The sequence below is a fragment of the Colletotrichum spaethianum genome (genome assembly GCF_022836535.1).
Source record: "Colletotrichum spaethianum MAFF 239500 DNA, contig01, whole genome shotgun sequence".
NCBI lineage: Eukaryota > Fungi > Ascomycota > Sordariomycetes > Glomerellales > Glomerellaceae > Colletotrichum > Colletotrichum spaethianum.
In genome coordinates this window covers 808984-827532 of record NW_026054771.1, presented here as the reverse complement: position 1 = coordinate 827532, position 18549 = coordinate 808984, and the positions used below count along the sequence as shown (strand labels likewise).

General features: G+C 55.0%; 8 protein-coding genes across 8 annotated transcripts; 4 read left to right on the top strand and 4 right to left on the bottom strand.

Moving 5' to 3' along the window:
• Positions 1 to 33: 33 nt before the first annotated feature.
• ColSpa_00221 (autophagy-related protein 33) lies at positions 34 to 931 on the top strand (the record flags this gene model as incomplete). Its single annotated transcript, XM_049266433.1, has 2 exons — positions 34 to 96; positions 299 to 931. The coding sequence occupies 2 exons, from the start codon at positions 34 to 36 to the stop codon at positions 929 to 931; spliced, it is 696 nt and encodes a 231-aa protein (XP_049122390.1).
• Positions 932 to 1347: 416 nt separating this feature from the next.
• Positions 1348 to 2585, bottom strand: ColSpa_00220 (protein PER1; the record flags this gene model as incomplete). The annotated part of the gene is made up of 4 exons (XM_049266432.1): positions 1348 to 1405; positions 1465 to 2240; positions 2308 to 2356; positions 2413 to 2585. 4 exons carry the CDS (start codon positions 2583 to 2585, stop codon positions 1348 to 1350), a joined length of 1056 nt encoding a protein of 351 aa, XP_049122389.1.
• Positions 2586 to 3428: 843 nt separating this feature from the next.
• Positions 3429 to 3992, bottom strand: ColSpa_00219 (uncharacterized protein; the record flags this gene model as incomplete). The annotated part of the gene is made up of 1 exon (XM_049266431.1): positions 3429 to 3992. The coding sequence occupies one exon, from the start codon at positions 3990 to 3992 to the stop codon at positions 3429 to 3431; it is 564 nt and encodes a 187-aa protein (XP_049122388.1).
• Positions 3993 to 7194: 3202 nt separating this feature from the next.
• On the top strand, positions 7195 to 7733 carry ColSpa_00218 (uncharacterized protein; the record flags this gene model as incomplete). Its single annotated transcript, XM_049266430.1, has 2 exons — positions 7195 to 7220; positions 7280 to 7733. 2 exons carry the CDS (start codon positions 7195 to 7197, stop codon positions 7731 to 7733), a joined length of 480 nt encoding a protein of 159 aa, XP_049122387.1.
• Positions 7734 to 8651: 918 nt separating this feature from the next.
• Positions 8652 to 10386, top strand: ColSpa_00217 (uncharacterized protein; the record flags this gene model as incomplete). The annotated part of the gene is made up of 2 exons (XM_049266429.1): positions 8652 to 8672; positions 8770 to 10386. 2 exons carry the CDS (start codon positions 8652 to 8654, stop codon positions 10384 to 10386), a joined length of 1638 nt encoding a protein of 545 aa, XP_049122386.1.
• On the bottom strand, positions 8713 to 10399 carry ColSpa_00216 (nuclear GTP-binding protein NUG1; the record flags this gene model as incomplete). Its single annotated transcript, XM_049266428.1, has 2 exons — positions 8713 to 10307; positions 10372 to 10399. The coding sequence occupies 2 exons, from the start codon at positions 10397 to 10399 to the stop codon at positions 8713 to 8715; spliced, it is 1623 nt and encodes a 540-aa protein (XP_049122385.1).
• A 712-nt stretch (positions 10400 to 11111) lies between these two features.
• Positions 11112 to 12062, top strand: ColSpa_00215 (glycerol-1-phosphate phosphohydrolase 1; the record flags this gene model as incomplete). The annotated part of the gene is made up of 3 exons (XM_049266427.1): positions 11112 to 11164; positions 11284 to 11393; positions 11563 to 12062. The coding sequence occupies 3 exons, from the start codon at positions 11112 to 11114 to the stop codon at positions 12060 to 12062; spliced, it is 663 nt and encodes a 220-aa protein (XP_049122384.1).
• Positions 12063 to 14862: 2800 nt separating this feature from the next.
• Positions 14863 to 15066, bottom strand: ColSpa_00214 (uncharacterized protein; the record flags this gene model as incomplete). Its single annotated transcript, XM_049266426.1, has 1 exon — positions 14863 to 15066. The coding sequence occupies one exon, from the start codon at positions 15064 to 15066 to the stop codon at positions 14863 to 14865; it is 204 nt and encodes a 67-aa protein (XP_049122383.1).
• Between the last annotated feature and the right edge of the window lie 3483 nt (positions 15067 to 18549).

Genomic DNA, 18549 nt, shown 5'->3' with positions numbered 1-18549 from the left:
CACACCCAAAGTCGCTGAATCATTCCAGCAACGATGGCTTCCAAAGGAGTCTCCCTCCTGAAGTTCGTGGGAACTGTTTCCCTCGGTCTTCTGACTGTACGTTGTCACCGCCCCCCCAGAGCTTCGCCCCATCCGCCCGAACCGTTGAGCTTTGGCTCGTCGGCTCATCAGTGACGCCACTATTCCCATCACCCCTCTCCAACCCCCCGCACTGAGAACTCCGGGGTCCCGACGGTTCCTCATCGGCGAAGCGCTTCATCCTCTCGACCACCAGACCTCTACTAACATTGCGCACTAGGGCCTCTCCTACTCCCTCACGACCGTCACCGTCCCCTCGATCCTCTCCCTCCCCTCCGCATCCGATGCCCTCCGCGCCTTCAAGAACCTTTACCCCGGCGCGACCGCTCGCCTGCGCATCCTGACTGGCGTCTCCGCCACCTCTTTCCTCCTCGCCTTCTTCCTCTCCCCGCGCGCCTTCCGCCACCCGTACCTCGTCTACTCCTCCGTCCTCTGCCTGACCTCTGGCCTCGCTGAGCAAATCACACCCTATATCCTCAAGAGCTCAGGCTCGTCCAAGGAGTCCATTGCCGCCCGCCGGCAGGCCAGCCGCGAGCGCGAGGAGGCCCGCAAGGCCGCCCGTCTCGCCCGTCAGGAGGCTCGTATGGAGGCTAGCTACGAGGTCCTCGGCGATGCACACAGCGACGGCGCCGGCAGCGCGAGCGGCGACGACGCGGCAGCTGCGGCAGCAGCTGAGGAGGAGGAGGAGGCTCTGAACGGCGAGGAGGTCCGCAGCGAGGTCGAGGGCTTCCGGAAGACGCAGCTTGTGCAGTCTGCCGTTGCCTCGTTCGGCTTCCTGTTGTCCGTCATTGGCATCTGGGGCGATGGTGCCATCCAGGTTTTCCAGAGAGAAACTGTCATTGTTGGCGTATAAGAATGCGCGGATGAAGCAGGGGGATGTACCAAGTCATGAGATTGTTTGCGTATAGGAAGGAGTCTTGAGATTGCGTGGGCCGGAAACACGATGCCACACTACTGCTGATGCCACTGGAAACCGTCATACTCGTTACATATTCTTCTCTACTACCCTGGCCCAACAAGGGTCGGAGAACATGGTAAAATAGACCATCAAAGCCTAACTATACACCGGACCTGCACAATCGTCTGCCTAATACAATGGTGCTTTTCTATCATTACTGCTACATTGTAGCGTCATCCATGACCTCTCCGGACTAGTGTGTCCGGTGGTCAGCATTGGCTCCCATTCTGAGCCTTTAGGTTTGCTTGCAGGCCGCATCTTCGCGGCAAAGCAAGCGTCGAGGTCCACCGCCGTGAGCCCCTTTTATCTACTCAGGACTTGAGTCTCTCGCTTCCAGCCATGTCATCCTGCGCATCCTTAACAAGGAATCTATCGTGGTGTCAGCTTTCGTCCCTCTGAATCAACTCCACGCCCCGTAATCAACTCACCTGTACATCAGTATAGTGGGCGGGATCGTGCCCAGATGCCACAGGCTGTGCGCATCCAGAGCGCCCCACAACGGCGGGAAGTCGAAGAGCTCCAGACTCATGACCGTGATGACGCTGGCAACGACAATACTCGGCCAGATGGCCCACCCCCTTCGCGACTGCCTGTACTTGTTGAAACTGAACCACAGCCACATGACGTTCTGGATCATACCAATAATGACATTGGCCGTCATGTTGTACGTGTAGTCCCAGCGCACGCCCTTGAGGTATGCGACGTGCCCGGCATACAGCAATACGCACAGCAGGGTCCACGCGCGCAGGACCGACCTCCGGCGCGGCGTCGGGAGGTCGAGGCGCATGATGCGCACGACGGTGTAGTACAGCCCGTACAGCACGCTCGCGCCCGCGGCGAAGTAGTCGAGCTGCTCGGTGGCGACAAAGTCGCGGGTGTGGAAGATGGCGCTGAAGGTCCACGAGGCAATGCCCACGCCGGCGAGCCACTCGTACCATGGCCGCAGCGGGTACGAGGCCGGAATGACGGCGCGGAGCTTGCGCCAGCCGTCGTGGTGGGCCCAGAGGTTGCCGAGGCTAAAGAGGGTGCTGAAGGGCTCCTGGACGCCGAGGAAGCGGTAGAACGGCCATTTTCCGTGGAACTGGACGACAGGCTCGCCGGCGGCGACGCGCTGCTTCGTGATTATGTGTTGGCAGGTGTAGTCGCATTCGGAGGCGCAGGACCAGAGGAGTAGACGGCGGTGGAGGGCTACGGTTGCGGAGTGCTGTTAGCTTCTGGTGTGCGGGTGGTTCGCGCCTAGGGAAGGGAGGGTTGCGAGGAAGAGGACGTACGGATCGGCGTGGCTTCTTTGCCTGGAGCGCAATTCTCATCGTGACAGACCTGCAGGATAGCGCAAGACGCCATGTCAGTTACTGCATGTCAAAAGGGCCTCTCACACGGAGGAGGTAGCGCGTGCGCGTGTGATGGTACCAACCTGGACGCATTCTCGGAACTCTGGCAGTCGGTCACCGTAAGATGCCTCGACGGTTACCGCGAAAACGAGGAGAGCAACGAAGAGGACCAGGAACAGAGGAGACTGTGATCGTCTCCCCGCTCGTGAGCCTTTCATGACGCCGGCATCTATCGCTTATTGTGGTCGGAGGAGGAAGGATTGAGACAACGGCGGGGCGTACGTGCTGGTAATCTACAACGGGACGATGGCCAAGGCGGGAGGTTGAGGTAAGTAAAGTGACGAGTGAAAAAGGTACTTTTGGGACGCGGGAGATGGGACACAAGGGTTCGGAGGTCTCGGGTGGTCACTGCTCTCTGTCACTGTTACACTGATCGAATGGAGGTCCGGGTTCATGGTGACGACTGGCGGGGAATTTGCGAGTTTGATTGGTCATTTCCACTAGAGTAATCCATTTTGGCGGGGTTCAGCCAATTGCCCGATCTCTGGACAGGGGCTCCCGAGCTAGATTAACATTTAAGTATAACTGACCTCCGTCACTCAACGTCGATTGTTCTGACCAGGTCTGGATACAGATGCTTAGAGGGCCGCACATTCTTCTCACTCTAGTATGTTCATCCGTTGCTCTCATGGCGGTCTCTGAATCACCGAGGTTCTATATGTACGCCACGTCACAGAGAAGGACCATCACATTCAGCGGAACGATTCGGAGGCGGTGGTGAAAGGGATTCTGCTTCTCTCATCAAACCGATCCATATGATCTGATGTGTACTATCCTACAGCTTTTGCTCAATCCTCGTACCATAAGGCTCCATCAGCTTCGTCAGTGCTCAAACAGTTCCCGCCGCATCATCTACCACGTTGGCCATCCCTCTAGTCTATCTCCTTGTTGGGTTCCACATCCGCGTCGTCACTCCTATTGATGATTGGCTTTTCTGCCTAGCAGTGGTAATCGGCAATACTCTTTCCGCCTCGAGCTACGAGAGTTGTCGATCTCCCAGGCTAACGGTCATAGCTATGCTTTTCCTTTTGGAGACGTGGCTTGCGAACCTGATCCCAGAGCAATCGCTTCTCAACCAAGACTCCGGGGTCATCCATGGTCTTCGGGTCTTTGGGCAAAGTAGAAACAAGTTGTCGGCCATAATTAAAGTTGAGCCATGGGTGGCCAGCCCTCGGTCCCCGGACCATCTTCATGACGAATTCCCGGGTCCACACCGAAGGTCCCCAGCAGTATTCCTCCAAGCCTTGTTCCAACGCCAGCTTGACGAGTTCAATCCAGGGCTGCGTCGACTGTATCGCTGGCTTGTTCCTCCGTCGTAGAATTAGGTACATGATCTTGCGCTCGAGGCTCATCTTCTTCGCATCAGGGCAGTCGTCCCAGGTGTGACTCTTCGCGTTGTGGATGGGACAGCCCATGGTGAAGCCGCCGTCGTCCGGGAAGATACAGTCACCTAGCCAGTGGCCAAAGTGACCGCACTGATTGCAGACATTGTCCGCGTGGAAGCGGTCCCCCTCTAGCGATTGCATTGTTGTGACCTCGTTCAGGGCAGCTTCTTCCTTTCTCATCTTGACCTTGCCCTCGAAAGGCGGTCGGGTTCACCGGTAATCGACTTGATGTAGATGCAGATGCGAACCGTTTGGCTTTCCGCTTATCTGCGGGAGAGGCACTGCTCCAACTTGATCGGCTTGTAGGCTCATTCCAACAAAGCCTTGGGGTTTGACATCATCCGATGCTTGTATGCAATACTCCAGCTGGCCAAATCGGTCGTTATTGGTGTCAAAACTGTTGCTGTATTGAATCTGCGAGGGGTATGAAGAAGATTTAGTATGGTCTCCTTCTTTTGACGCTGGTGGCAAACGGATATTATTCAACCCAGCGTGGCCGGGCTGAGCAGGCCCGTTATAGCCATGAAATACATCCTCATAGTCGGGCTGATTCTCGATTTTGCATCTGGTTGTTTCATTGTTGTATATGGGCTGACTGTGGATGGCGGGGCTGTGATGACCAGTTCTGTAATCGCCAGGCTGATGTGGTCCGGGTCTGCCCATCACGATGGGTGGCTGAGACTGTCGGACAAACTGGTTGCCGGTCAAAGCATCATTAGTAGGGAACTGCATGAAGCTTCCGTAGCCTGTGTTGGTGTCTCTGGTATCGGAAATCTTTCGTCGCTTGCCGTTGCCAACGCCCTGATGGCTATTTGCATAGATGGATTGTTCCTCTTCCAACCCCTGGGGGGCTTGGCCAAGATCAGTTCGTGCAGCCGATCCTGGATCTCGCATTTCCTGCTGCTGTTGGGAGTTGGCTCGATTTTTGTTGCCAGCGAAATGAGGGTTGGGCTCGAATCTGGCGTGTCTCTGGGTCTCCTCGCACTGGGGCTGGCTTGAAGGCAAGCAGCTATGGACATCTTGCACCCATCGGTCGTCTTCATATTGAGGTTGTTGACTGACACCATTGCCACCGCCTCTTTTGTTTTTTTAGGTCTCGGCATCTTACGAAGCTTTCTAGTTGTTGCCTTTGGGGAAAGAGGGAAAGAGAAAGGTATAGCAAGGCTCGGTTAAAGAGGGAGGGGAGAAAGGAAAACACAAGGCAGGAAGCAGTACTGGTGGGCCGGGAATTTTTGGGCAGAAACAAACGAGGGCCAATTGCGTCACATGACCTGCCTGAATAAGTTGAGGTGAAATATATGTGAATAAGGTAAGGCCGCCGTGAAGACATGGCCATCGGGAGGCTGATTGTCTGGCACATTCCATGTTGGCGATACAGCTGGCGCTCAAGCACAGAACTATACATTCAAAGTAAGACTAAACATCCTTGTTTCCTAATCAATACAAGTCACATTGGTTTGTTTGGATAGCAACAGGTGTTTACATCTGTTGTTTTTCCGAGTCCGTTTGTTCCTCCCAGGCAGGATCGACGTGCGCGTTATAAAACTCGCAGTTTGTGATTTCAAACACATACACTACATGACACTCGAAATTTATGCTCTAATTCTATTCAAGAATGATACCAAGTTGAAGATAGCACTGATGCTATTTTACTCTTTGATAAGATGGTAAATATTGGGACTTAGCTGGCCCTGGGTTTGAGTGCGTAGTAGCCGGCCGTCCATGCGTTAAGAACCCTGTTTCTCGACAGCAACGACGGTTATGACTCCAGAAAGTCTTTTTCAAGCACCTTGAAACTCATTGCGCACCGCATTGCATAATTCTGTGCCTATAGGGCTGCAATAGTGAAGCGTAACGGCATGTAAGGAACGATCTCAGGGTTGATTGTGAGGGGACACATAAACCATCATTCGCTTACCCGTCTTCATCCTCCGTACTTGGAACTCTCTCCTTATCACTGCATTGCAAACCACCATCAGAGACCTTGATTAACATGAGAAGTCAAACGTGAGGTAGATGCGCCTCTCCAAATAATGACATGGACCAGCTATGTTCTCTGGTCATATGAGCTACTGCAACGCTTGCATGGCTGGTAGTGGTCTACACGGAATGTGAGAGTGTAACGCCATCAAAAGCAGCTAGTGCCTATCTAACCGTTGCTGCTTGTAGGTCAAGGAAAAAGAAGTCTACAACAGGTATCTAATCTACTCTATTGCAAATATCAAGGCACACCCGGCAGACACATATCGCTTTCCGTCTCTAACACTGTCTGCTTTGTCCCGTTTCAATGGTTCCAAAAACGTAATCATCAGTGTTTTTCTCGCAGATTTAGACAAGAGGCGGCTTTGAAAGTGGCGGCACTGACGCTGCTCAACGTGTCTAAGAAGGCATGCAAGGAGGATCGTCGCCCACCGCAGCAAAAGGACATCGCAACGTCAACAAAAAAACATACAACACCAGGTATTCGCTGGTCGTCACCGACCCAACTACTAATCCGGCCCTCACTGGCTTATCTATGGGAGAGCGGACGGGATCCCGAGTTCTCCAGTGGGTATGGTCGTATGTGATAACAAAGTGACGCCAAGTCGTCTATAAAGGAATGTCCAATGACAATTTGATTCCCAGTTAGGGACTTGAACCTAGATATTCCCAGATAATTTAATTGAAATGGAAACAACCCTGATACTTGGGGCCGAGAAGGCGATATCTTGCCCAAACTCTCTGTTTAGGAACACGACGGTGTATAATCGAACATGTACGGATATAATGAGCCATCACGAAACGCTCGTGTAGTTGTGTAGTTCAAAGCAAGACTCAATAGGAATAATCAAGTCTTGGAAGACTACGCTGCACAGTGAAAGACTCAGAAAAGATAGCATCTAATTCTTTAATTAACAAGTCTCGTTTACTTCATTCTCAATAAGCTACTCATAACTGGGCGCTCCTTACACAAGGTGTTCAAGCATCCATGGATATGTGCATCAACTGGCAAATGCAACCACTCAGATTCTTGAGACTGGGCGCAATTCAAATCGTTTCAGGGCCGTGATAGCTGGAGATATAGCCCGGTGAATTCGGTTTTGATTTCATATTATGTTGCACTTTCCCAAGAGTCTGTGTGAAGCAGGAGGCAGGAGGGCCCCTCTCCTTCTCTTTACCTTACCACGAAGTATCTACGTTTTCATTCCTTTTCTCATTTTACTATCCATTTGATTTTCAGTCTTTTCTCATTTCCCTTCAATTTATCACCCCATTCAACCCACCCTCGTTAAATCCCGGCGAGCCAACATACCTCTCCCATCCTTAATCGAAACCAAAAGTTAGTCGTTACCAGTCGACGCTATTCACCAGGCCATCACTAACATTTATATAGTCGATCAAGATGTCTGGAACGCGTCCTCCACAGGCGTAAAAAGAGAGCGGTCATCTTCGGCTTCTCTTTCCCAGCTGTCCAACAAACACGCCAGAGTGTCGTTCACCATCGACAAGCCCGTCTTCGGACGGCTCGAGGTCTTCGCAGACACCAACGCTGAGGGGATCGTCCGAATCGACAAAAAGCGTCGGGACAGGAGCAAGCCCGTCATCCACTATCTCTCGGATGATACCTTTGCCCTCTGTGGTTCCCGTGAGCAAGCCCACGCCATGCTCAGCAAGATTCTTAGTTACAGCGACAAGGCTATGTTCACCTGCGTCGCGAGACTCGTTACCGACGCGGAGAAGGCGGTTGAATCCACCCCTAGGCCAGCCTTGACTCAGCACGAGATTCACGACAGTCTGCATAACGACACCAGCAAGACCAAGTCTCTTCCCACCTCCAAGCTCGACGGAACAGTACTTTCTCGCCGTAGCCTCGACGCGGCTTTGAAAAAGTGGTCAGACTGGGGCAATCCCTGGTATGAAGCTGAGTCTGCTTGTAGATGAGATGGCATCCCTCGAGCCTCAAGGTCGTTCAGTCGAACTGCTCGTGATGCAGAACTTCGTCGCCAAGAACCCACAGATGTTGGTTGCCGACTTCAACTCGAGGTGTTCAAAGGAGCAACTGAGCTATTACGGTCGGATCGCAAATCACGGAAAGACGCAGGTTGGCAAAGACACGACCCGCTACAATCTTCTCACCCGACTCTGGGGGCCATCGCCCAGCATATCTTCGACTTATTCCACCATTAGTTTTTGTGATTTTTCTGACGATTCAGACCATTCGGCAAACGACCCTGCTCATCCCGCTTTCCCGCGGAAAAGAACGAAGCCTAGCGATATGGCAGGTGGGCCCGACAAGTCACATACAAGTTTCCTCCAAGACCTCAAGGAGAAGAAGCGCGAGAGGTATTTGATCTAGGTCGCTCAGGATACCAAGGCGAGGCTCTGCCATCCTACGTGCTCCGAATGACACACTGGACGCGAAGAATACACACCACGACATAGGAGATGAACGATGCTTGGGGAAACCAGCAGGGTTGAATAGCCAGATAGGAAACAAAACTCATTAGATGAACATCATCTCATCGTCCACCTTCCTGTTTGGTTTCATGCTTCACTACATCTCATGAACAGGCAACACCTTGAACCATGAAACACGCACACATACATCACAGGTCGACACGGATCCCGAAGCCAAAGGGCAGTTCGTAAAGGTGTATATGCATATGCGAACGAGGACAACGGGCTACATCGTCGCTCCTCCTTCCCCTTTTTTAAAATGTTTTCCCTTGGACCGCCCCGGAACGCCAGAGCAAACAAATCAAGAACAACGGCCCAGCCAGGCGCATGATGATGGTGATGATGAAAGCCACGGCATCTCTCTCCTCCTCCTCCTCCTTTCTGGTGCTTCTCTATGATATCATGGACTACTCTCCCTCCGCTGTCCGCTCATTACCCGTCCCCGTGACCTTCTCGCCGCTCTTTACTGCTCCATCGCCTCCTCGTCACCGGCAGCGGCGGCGCCGTCGTCGCCCCACAGGCCGTCGAGCTTGAACTCCTGGGCCCACTCGGTGACAATGGTCTTCTGGTCGGCGGCGCCGACGTCGTCGCCGACGGGCGCGGCGGAGGCCGGCTTGCCGTCGCCCTGCACGGCGAGGACGGGGGCCTCGACCCAGCCCTGGATGCGGCCGTCGCGCCAGTCGGTGACGACGGTCATGGCGGCGGCGTTGATGTTGGGGATGCCGCCGCGGCCGAGGCGGCCGCGTTTGCGCGCGACCTGGACGAGGAAGTCGGTCGTGACGTCGCCGTCGGCGCGGCTCGGCAGCAGCGGCGGCAGGTCGTACGTGTCCGTCAGCTTCTGCAGCAGCTCGGGGGTGGCCGACAGCCGGCGCAGGAGCAGCGTGACGGCGGGGATGGGGTCCTCAATGTTCTTGGGCGGCACGGCGTTGAGCAGCACGAGGTGGGCGTGGGCCTCGGTGGCGGTCTTGAGCGAGACGAGCCCCGAGGTCGTGCCGTTGGTGGCCGAGGGGAAGACGATGCCGGGGGAGTCGAGCAGGGTGAGCTTGCTGTCGATCTTGACGGCGCGGATGCTCGTCGTGACGCCGGCCTCGGCGCCCGCGGGGCACGCCTTGGAGGCGCCGCGGCCGCCGCTGAGGCGGCCGAGGAGGGCGTTGATGACGGAGGACTTTCCGACGTTGGGGTAGCCGATGACACCGACCGAGACGGCGCGCTTGAGCTGCCGGCTCGCGGCGTACGACTTGAGCGCGCGGAACAGGTCGGCCGACGTCTTCTGCACCGTCAGCTCCTTGTGGTTGAAGGTGTGCGCGTTGGGCGCCGCGTTGGACGCGCGCAGGGGCAGCGTCGGGAAGTAGCGGCGCAGGTGCACGAGCCAGTCCTTGAGGACCTTGGGCGGCACGAGGTCGATCTTGTTGACGACGAGGATGAGGCGCTTGCCGCCGTTGGCGGCGGCCATGACGCTGCGCTCAACGTCGCGGGAGCGGGTGGATTCCGGGTCGCGGGCGTCGAGCACGTAGAGGATGACGTCGGCCTGCTCGACAACGTTCTTGAAGACCTTGTCGAACGCCTTGCGCGAGGTGGCGTTGCCGACGGCGATCTCGGGCGCGGCGTCCGAGTCGTCCGAGTCCTCGTCATCGTCGTCGTCCATCTCGTCGTCGTCGCGGAGGTCCTTCTCGTAGCTCTCGGCGGCGGCCCTCGCGCTCGCCAGGAGGGCGGCCATGGGGTTCGACTCGTCGACGTCGTCCTCTACCATCATGTCGTCGTCGTCCCCGACGTCGGCCATCTCGTCCTGGCCCGTCGACGCAGCCTCGGTGGCGCCGCCCGTCTTGGCGGCCTTTGCCATCTCGCGGCGCTTCTGCGCCTCCTCCTGCTTCCGCAGCTTCTTCTCCTCAATCTCCTCGAGGATCTTCTCCTTGTAGGGGAACAGGTTCGGGATGCCGGGGTCCTTCTTGAGCTTGGACCGCCATTCCGGGTTCTGTTTGGCGAGCTTTCTCTGTTTCCTCTGCTTGGCCGCCGACGCCTTTTCGATCTTATGCCGGAGGCGGACGGGGTCCTCTTGGACTTTGGCTCTGCGGGTGCCGTCAGTTTAATGCCCAGACTGCTTTCCTGCAGAGGCGGGACCTACTCTTGGGTTTGTTGATTGAGCCAGCCATCTTGAAAGTTGACCCGGGTGGTTCGAGGGTGTAACTTTTTTTTTTGTCCTGGAGGGTTGCTTCCTGCTAACCTCGACCGCCGCAAAATTTCCTCCGCCTCGGTCTTTGCAGTGCAACTTTCAAAAATTTAGTGGGAGGGCGGGTTCTGCCGCCCCACACCGCTCGCTATCATTATCGGACCCCACCATTAACGCTCACCGCCTGGGGCTAAGCCCGTTGGGGAAGCCCCGCCATCGAAAGGGTCCCCCCTCCTCCATTGTGACGAGGTTCGAAGGCGAAAGCGTGCTGGAACCAGTGGACTGGAGACGCTTACTGCGCAAAGACGGACCTGAAAAAGAGAGCCTCTGACGGTGTTGGGTCCGCTGGGTAGGTCTAAAACAGCGGATATGGCCATGGCGGACTACCAAGGTCGTCGTTGCCGACTCGGGGATCCCTCACGAGTCATCGGCCATCTCACAACCTCAAAATCGACTCACACTCTCAACCATTTCAAATAAGATTCATTTTAGGACGCTTGAAGTTGGTTTTCATTTGAGACGCATTCCAAAGACATATAAACTAGCAAGTTGCATAAACCAACCCAGTAACACTGCCAGGTATGTTTTCACCTCAAGTAAAAAGGGAGACAACTGCTGAACGTCCACCGTTAGGCTTCAACCATGTCGTATACGGCCCCCCACAACGCATCACCTTTGATGGCTTCCTCTTCGACATGGACGGTACCATCATCGACTCAACAGAGGCTGTCGAGAAGCACTGGCACACGTACGTCTTACCGACTCTCACCACCAGCGTCTCACGGCCGATGTTGTCCCTTGCATCTGGACACCTCTCTCCCGCTCGTCTCCTGAACCACACCCCACTAACACCGCCCTCCCTTGCAGAGTCGGCAACGAAATAGGTGTTGCGCCCGAGGTGATCCTCGAAACATCACACGGCCGCCGGAGCATCGACATCTTGAAGATTCTGGCCCCTGAAAAGGCGAACTGGGAGTGTGAGTTGCGCTCAGATCTCTTCTCCGTTCGTCCCCTTGCTTCCCTCCTTCACTCACCGGCCGGCCGCCACCGTTTCCCGTCGTTTGGCACTGTTTCTCACTCGATCATACCCCACAACACAAGCAAGGGGCCAAAGGGGTGAGAGTTGGCTAACGTGTTTATGCGCAGATGTTCGTGAGATGGAGGGCCGCCTCCCGAAACTCTACGGAAAGGACGCGGTCGAGATTCCGGGAGCAAGGGCGCTGCTAGACGCTCTGATCAAGGACAAGGCGCCCTGGGCCATCGTCACCTCGGGTACCGAGCCCCTCGTCGGCGGGTGGCTCAACGTACTCAAGCTGCCCCAGCCTGAACACCTTGTCACCGCCGAGTCCGTAGAAAACGGCAAGCCAGACCCAACCTGCTACCTCATCGGCCGCGAGAAACTCGGCTTGCAGGACGCGTCGAAGCAGATCCTCGTACTCGAGGACAGCCCGGCTGGCATCAGAGCCGGCAAGGCGGCCGGATGCAAGGTCCTGGGCCTTGTCACAAGCCACACCGTTGAGCAGGTCGTGAACGCCGAGCCGGACTGGATCGTCAGAGACCTCGACTCTGTCAGGGTCGTCGAGAGCAGGGATGGTGTCGTCACTCTAGAGTTTTCCAACGCCCTTGCCCCGAATCCCTCGGCGTGAGGAATGGAGGCTCTGCTAAGTAAATCGATAGATGGGAATAGACTTTGTGTGCCTAGACTCTAGTATCACAGAGCCGTGGTTCGCTATGCCCTTGTGGCAAGAAAAAAGGGAGAAAAGCTGACCGGCTCCATGAAAGACGTCTCGAAGAGACACAAACTACATGCTGCCCCATCTTGTCGAGAGATTTTCCGTATTCGAGGGGGGAATAGCCTCGACGGGTGTACAACCACGACGGAAGATCCCAATCATAAGCGAACTCGTCAAGGTGCGGTGCCAGCTTCAACCCGGTGGACAGCAGGGCAGCGGCAAAACACCACTGATCTCTGCGAGAGGTGAGTCGCGTAGGCCCAAGACCCTGTCTTCGAGCTCGAGACAAAATACGCCAGATGTCGTGTCTGGACATGTGTGACCTCAGTATCCAAGAATATCCCTCCGTCGGCCGAGTCAGGTGAGCCTTATCACACACTCGTGCGTGTGGTCTCGCCGACGATTCAGAGTGTGAAATGCCACGGTTTTACACCGCATCGGTTGTTCAATCAGTTCGAGGCGAAGCAGAGCACGAGCGCGTCGAACTTCCGCCGGTGGTCTCGTTTCTTCTCATCATATCATGAACCATGGGGCAGATGCATGCCTTAACCTCGAGTTTGGCTCAGGAAAAGCAACGTCTAAAGGTCTCAGTCCGGCGAACGCACCGCTTTTGGACGTTCAAAAGCAAGTTGGCAAGACGGGGCAGTCGTTTCACGACAGAGTCGTACACGAAAGTCTGACAACTTGCCAAACGCTTCCGATTATCTCTTGTCTAGGCTGTGCAGGAGCTGAGTGGTCCCGAGACCGTGGTTGTGGCGTAACTTTGCCTAACGACGAGGCCACTGTTAGCGACGCGGACGAGAGTGAACGGTTAGTAACCGTCCTTGTAAGCCGGAGCTGCAAGGCCCCGAAAACACAAGCATGCCCTGTCAGCTCCGGGCTTCATGCTGACGGGCCGGCTGCCTGCAGGTCGTAATCATACAGGCACATCTCGCGAGATGACGCAAGTCGAATCAGAAATCAGCGTCTTGCAGCAACTTCGGAGATCTTCATGCCTTAGCCCTCGGAGCGTCATTCAAGCCGGCGACATGTGTAGCGCAGTGAGTAGCGCAGTGCCGGCTTGGCCTCCCCGATGTTGATATTTGGCGAGGGTTAGGCCGTGGCGGAAGTCTTTTCGATCGGCCTCCATCTTCAACGCTTGTTCTGGCTGGCGGGCAAACGAGGCTGTAGGCATTGGTGGCTGCAAGCACACTCGGACCTGGGAAACCCGCAAATGATGCCGAGACAGCGACACGATGAGCATCTAACCAGTGTGACAAGTGTTGGTGTTAATGCAAGGCCCAAGATGAGTTGTTTGCTACTGCGCCTCGAGTGCCAGCAGACGCCCGAAGACGCCATTCCCACATGTGCCACAGCATGCGCCAACTTCCGTCTGGACAATTGCAGGAGCTTGAAGGACTAGACCAACTCGGGCTCAGCCTGCGAGAGTGTCATTCTTCTCTAACAGCCATGCGGGGGGTTGATGTGGCCAGCCTTGAAGCCTAGCAGGGTCTCAAGTCTCGGGCACAGTTGCTGCATGCTGCAGGCATCGAGGACTGATTGCTTCAAGCCATGTAACGAAAGCAATACCGTCATATCACACTGACACCAGTTGTCAACTCGACTGCCGTGAGGAGGAGATGCAATCATCAAATGGTGGTTCGCCCATCAAGGAGTCTGGGCGACGAGTCGTTGGAAATGACATGGCTCGACGCTGCCTTCAAGTTCCATTAGTGCAAGCTATGACTGGCCGGGTTTCCGGAGCTAGGCGGCCGGGTCGAACGGGAACCGCACGCCTGTCAAAACGAACACTCCGTATGTCCTTGGCAAACGACAGCCTCTGCTTCGCACAAACCGGCGCACCTGCCTTTATTTAGAAGACGGATACGAATACTTCAAAGAGTTCAACACTGGGACGTGTCGCCTGGCTTTATCCGCATTTTGCACCGGGGCGGTACTTGGTAACGGGCAGACGTGTTCTGACTCGAGTCGACCCTGCCGTGAGGCTGTGCCGTGGTTTAGCGAACAAGAATGAAATTGTGCTGTCGCAGAGATGGGGGTCAGTTGAGTGTCGGGGCGTGGAAACGGACGCGCGCAACAACCCGGTTCGCATGCAAATGTTGTTGCACGCGTGCTTCCACGGGTCCCTCACCACTTTGCCTACGGCCGTGACGAGGACCCCTGATCAAGTTAAATGAGAGTAGCAGGGGGCTTGTGGCTCATGCGTGTGGGAGGGGAAGAGAGCAAGAAGACAAAAAACATTAACAGCTCCTCTTCCCCCCCCTTGCCGGCAAAGGGGAAAAAACGAGCTTTCTCTCTCCACAATGCAGGGGGCAGGGCCGGCATCTCATCCACATCATCAGTCGTCACGGTCGGCATCGCACGTGGCCGCCAGGACCCGATTTTGATCCCAAATCTCCCGTTTGCCGCCATTCCCATCCACCCTTGATCAGGATGATGCCCATGTTGCTGTAGTCCATGTACTGAAGGACCGAGCCACGCTGTGCCTCGTATATCGTCATTGTACCTTGATGAGCCGAGTGACCACAGCAATTGAGTGTCCGGCTGTGTGGTTCTGTGAACGCAAAAGAAAAAAAAAATAGACATGGTTCTGTTTCGTGCTGTCGGGATCAAGCTGCCTACGGATACCGAGCCCCTTTTCTGCGCATATCGTCAAAATCTTCATCTCTCATGTGCAGATTGGGCCAGATGCACGGTCATGACTCCTCGACTTCTAAGCAAGCCTTGTGGCCGCCATGCCGCGCGCCATGGTAGTCGCCTTGGAAAACGTGTTGCGCGGCACGCCCATGGGGTCCGTTGGCGTCGCGCCGTTTCCTTCATTCGAAAACGCTGCCAGCAATTGATCGTGGTAGAGTACGCATACGGCAGATGTTCCTAGCCGACCATTGTGCTTCACGGACGACTGCGCGAGGGCCATGGAAGCGGTTACTCCTAAAACGTCGTACTCCCTTACCACAGAACGCGATCCGATTCCTTGGATGAGAGAAAGGCACTAAAATAGAAGCGGTTACTCTCCGGATCCTCCCAGGTAGCCCACATGGAACAAGGACTTGCAGAACATCATCTCCGGAGGCGGGCTCTTCGAATCGTCAGGGTGGAACGGCGGGTAGATGTCTGATGAGCAGATGACATCGACATCGACATCTATGATCTTAGGGCGCAGCACGATCTGGGTTGGGGCTGGAGAGCAAACAGGGAACCACAACGTAGTCGGCAATGAGCATCTGCACAAGCTGCTGTACAATGACCGAGTCGGTTGTGCTACGTACGCCGGCTCGTACAACATGCGATGCACCCGAAGCTGACCAATCATGTCAACTGATGGCACCAATCTCATCGCTTCTTCACTTTCGCGGTTTGCCCCCTCTTTTGGTCGAGAAAAGGGTCCAGGCATTTGTGACTCGTCCTTCGACATGCTGCTCATATCGACTCGCGAAGAGACTGAATCGCCATATCATCCTAGGGGAGTATCAAATGAAGCAAACCCTGGGCACAATGCAAAGTAAACCCATTGTATTAAGGCTCATGTTGATAATCGTAGATTGCCTGATCGATGCTCTTGATAATGCCAAGTCTTTGGAAAAATTGAGACAAGCCGTCACTTAGTTTTGTTAGCATTCCTAGCGAGGGAAAATATTTTTTCGGCAGCGCTCAATCCAGTCCGGCGCCGTTGGCCCGCTGGTGCGGGTGTATCTGCTTTGATGTCGGGTGTCGAAAAAGAAGGAGTCGGTTTTGAAGTGCGAAAGTTTCGTAGGTCTGGACTCAAATGCTAAGGATGACTTCCGCCACGAGCAACGAAGAACGTACTTAAGCGTTGATGTCTGCCCTGGTCTCATCAATACCAATCGCATCTTGCGATAAGCATCCCCAGCAGCAACGCCGGGTTAGCTAGACATACACGGCCAACGAAGTGTTGTATCGCAAGGTCCACCATAAGGGGACCGACCTAGGCGGCTTCAGCGATGAGGTTACAACGCCCACGGATGAGTGACAGTCCGGGAACGCCACCCACACCATAGGTAGGTACATCGGCCAAGTCCAGGATGCCTTGTTCGGTTTTGCAGCTCGCCTCGCAGGCGGACGTCGATGTGTAATCTAGGCCCCGAAAGACCAACAGCACGGAGGAACCCCGCCATCACTCACCGCTGAGCATGGCATGTAGCACCAAGCCATTGACCGTGTTCTCTCTGTGATGCAGAGCTCTTCCCAGTGCTGCAGTTTGGCTGTACTGACTGTATGGCCGACACTCCGGATCGGTTTGATTCGTTCATGTACAGTCGTGCTGCATGACTTAATGGTGCAGGAGCCAGCTGGACCATTCTCGCGCATCATGCATGTCCACGAACGGCTTTCCAATCTCGTCAGGGTGTGCGATATTCTCCTTGTACTGCAGTCTAGAACATGGAGCCAGAAGTCTGTTTGACCAAAAGAACGAACACTGTGACGAACAAGGCGGCGGGCTACTGAAGTTCCAGAGAGTAATTTCTCTCAAGATTGTCGGTCTGAATCGACTAAGACATGAGCGACGAACATACCATTCGAAACCTCGTCCGATCACTATATGAACGGCCACAGAAGAGACTGTGCCTGGGGGCTTTTGGTCTCAACGGTCATTTGGCTTCCAGCTTTCAGGCTGAACTGAACGAGAGGGCGGACTGAAGCCCGATCATACCCTACCAAACGTGTAATGACGATGTATTTCTGTGCTTAATTGGCGACTAGCAAATTGTGTTCTCGACTTACGAACATGGCGATGCGATATGATGCGGCTGAGGATTGCAGACAAACCGAATATGCCTTCCCCAGCTTGTTTTGTTTCGAGGTAAGGGTCTGGTCCTATAACGCACATCTTAAGAAGATCCCACGAACGAGGCTTGGTACGGGCCTGGGTCTGCACGCCTCGTTTGCGCTTAGCAATGTCACCCTATGAAAAGCGGCCAACCGCAACTCTTTGCTGTAGCAATCGCCTGGGACATCTGGTAGCAGCCGCTGTGTTGAACAGATGCTTGGGAAACGCGATGTGACTTCATTTCGCACCGTCTGGTACGTTGGTGACCTCGCAGCGCCTTCTTCCCCAGCAGCTGGGTTCAGGCCCATGTTCAGTGTTCATATATCTGCACGTCAAGTCTTGTAGCGTCAAGGTTCACCAATAGCGATGCCATGGATTCAAGTCCATGTTGTCGTTTAACGTTGGGCACTTACTTTTGTCGACGAAGGCAAGACCGACCCGAGAGTGCGAGAAGCTTCCCGAGTGAAGGCAACACGTCGACCTACATTGACACGAGGACATTGTTGGCATTCTTGCGATTGCGAGCGTGACGAGGCGGACGGCAGGCTTCCGTGAGCTGCAGGACAAATCCCAAGCCACTCAAGTATCGTTAATGCGTTGTGTGTGGGAGACCACTGACGCTTACATTTACAGCTAGACCCATGGCTGACGGGATACTTGGTTCCTCTGCAATGCAGGCTGCGAGTTGGAACGCAGCACGGCAAGGTTGCACAAACCAGCAGAAGCAGAAGCTCCAGAAATAGCAGCACACTTGTCCTTCCTTTTTGTGCAACCCTGCGGTGGTGACGGCTCGGGTCAAGGCCCGCTCACCACCCTCGAGTAAGCTGGAGAAAGGGTCGCAGTTCAGAACGGGATGTGTCCCCAACACCTGATCAGGAAGCCAGCCGAACCGCCAACTGTCAAGGGACCTTGACTTTGCGATCAAAAATGAAACCCGGCTAGCTTCAGAGACCAAAGAAGGAGAGATGTCGGGAGAAAACTACCCGTAGCGCCACGACGCTAGCCCTTGATACGGAATGAAAGCCGTTGCTTGTCCTCCAGGCTCGCTGGCCTTCCGATCTCATACCTAGCCTTGTCGGGATTTCTGTTGGCTTGGGATCGCCGACGAGGGAACTCCCTTGGCGACAGCTTCAGTTGTGCATAGGAGGCGTTTCTGTGTTCCCAAAGGCCTGGGTTCTCTGGGGACAGGTCCGGTAGCAATCTCGTTCCGTGCGCAACAGCGGCATATTGCTGCACGTAAGACTGGGAACCATATCGTCCTTGAAGCTGCTTGCTGCACTTGAAGCCCCCGCAAACATTTTCGAACAAGTCCACGGGATGCGTCCTTTTGCAAACCGGCAACGAAAACCGACACAGTGACGAGCTGCGAAGGATGAGCTGAACATTTGCGAATCATGGGTCCAAATAGGGGTTCCCAGAGCCATCTCTCCGTGCATGGGCAGATGTAGTAGTCTTGGTTTATGGGACGCGGGAAAAAGCCTTAATTGTGTGTGTGTGTGTGTGTGTGTGTGTGTGTGTGTGTGCTGTGGTGCGTTCTGCGCAGCGGGGAGGAGGAGACTGTGCCGCTGCACCGTCTAGGGGTGCGGGTACACCGGGCTCCAACCACACTCG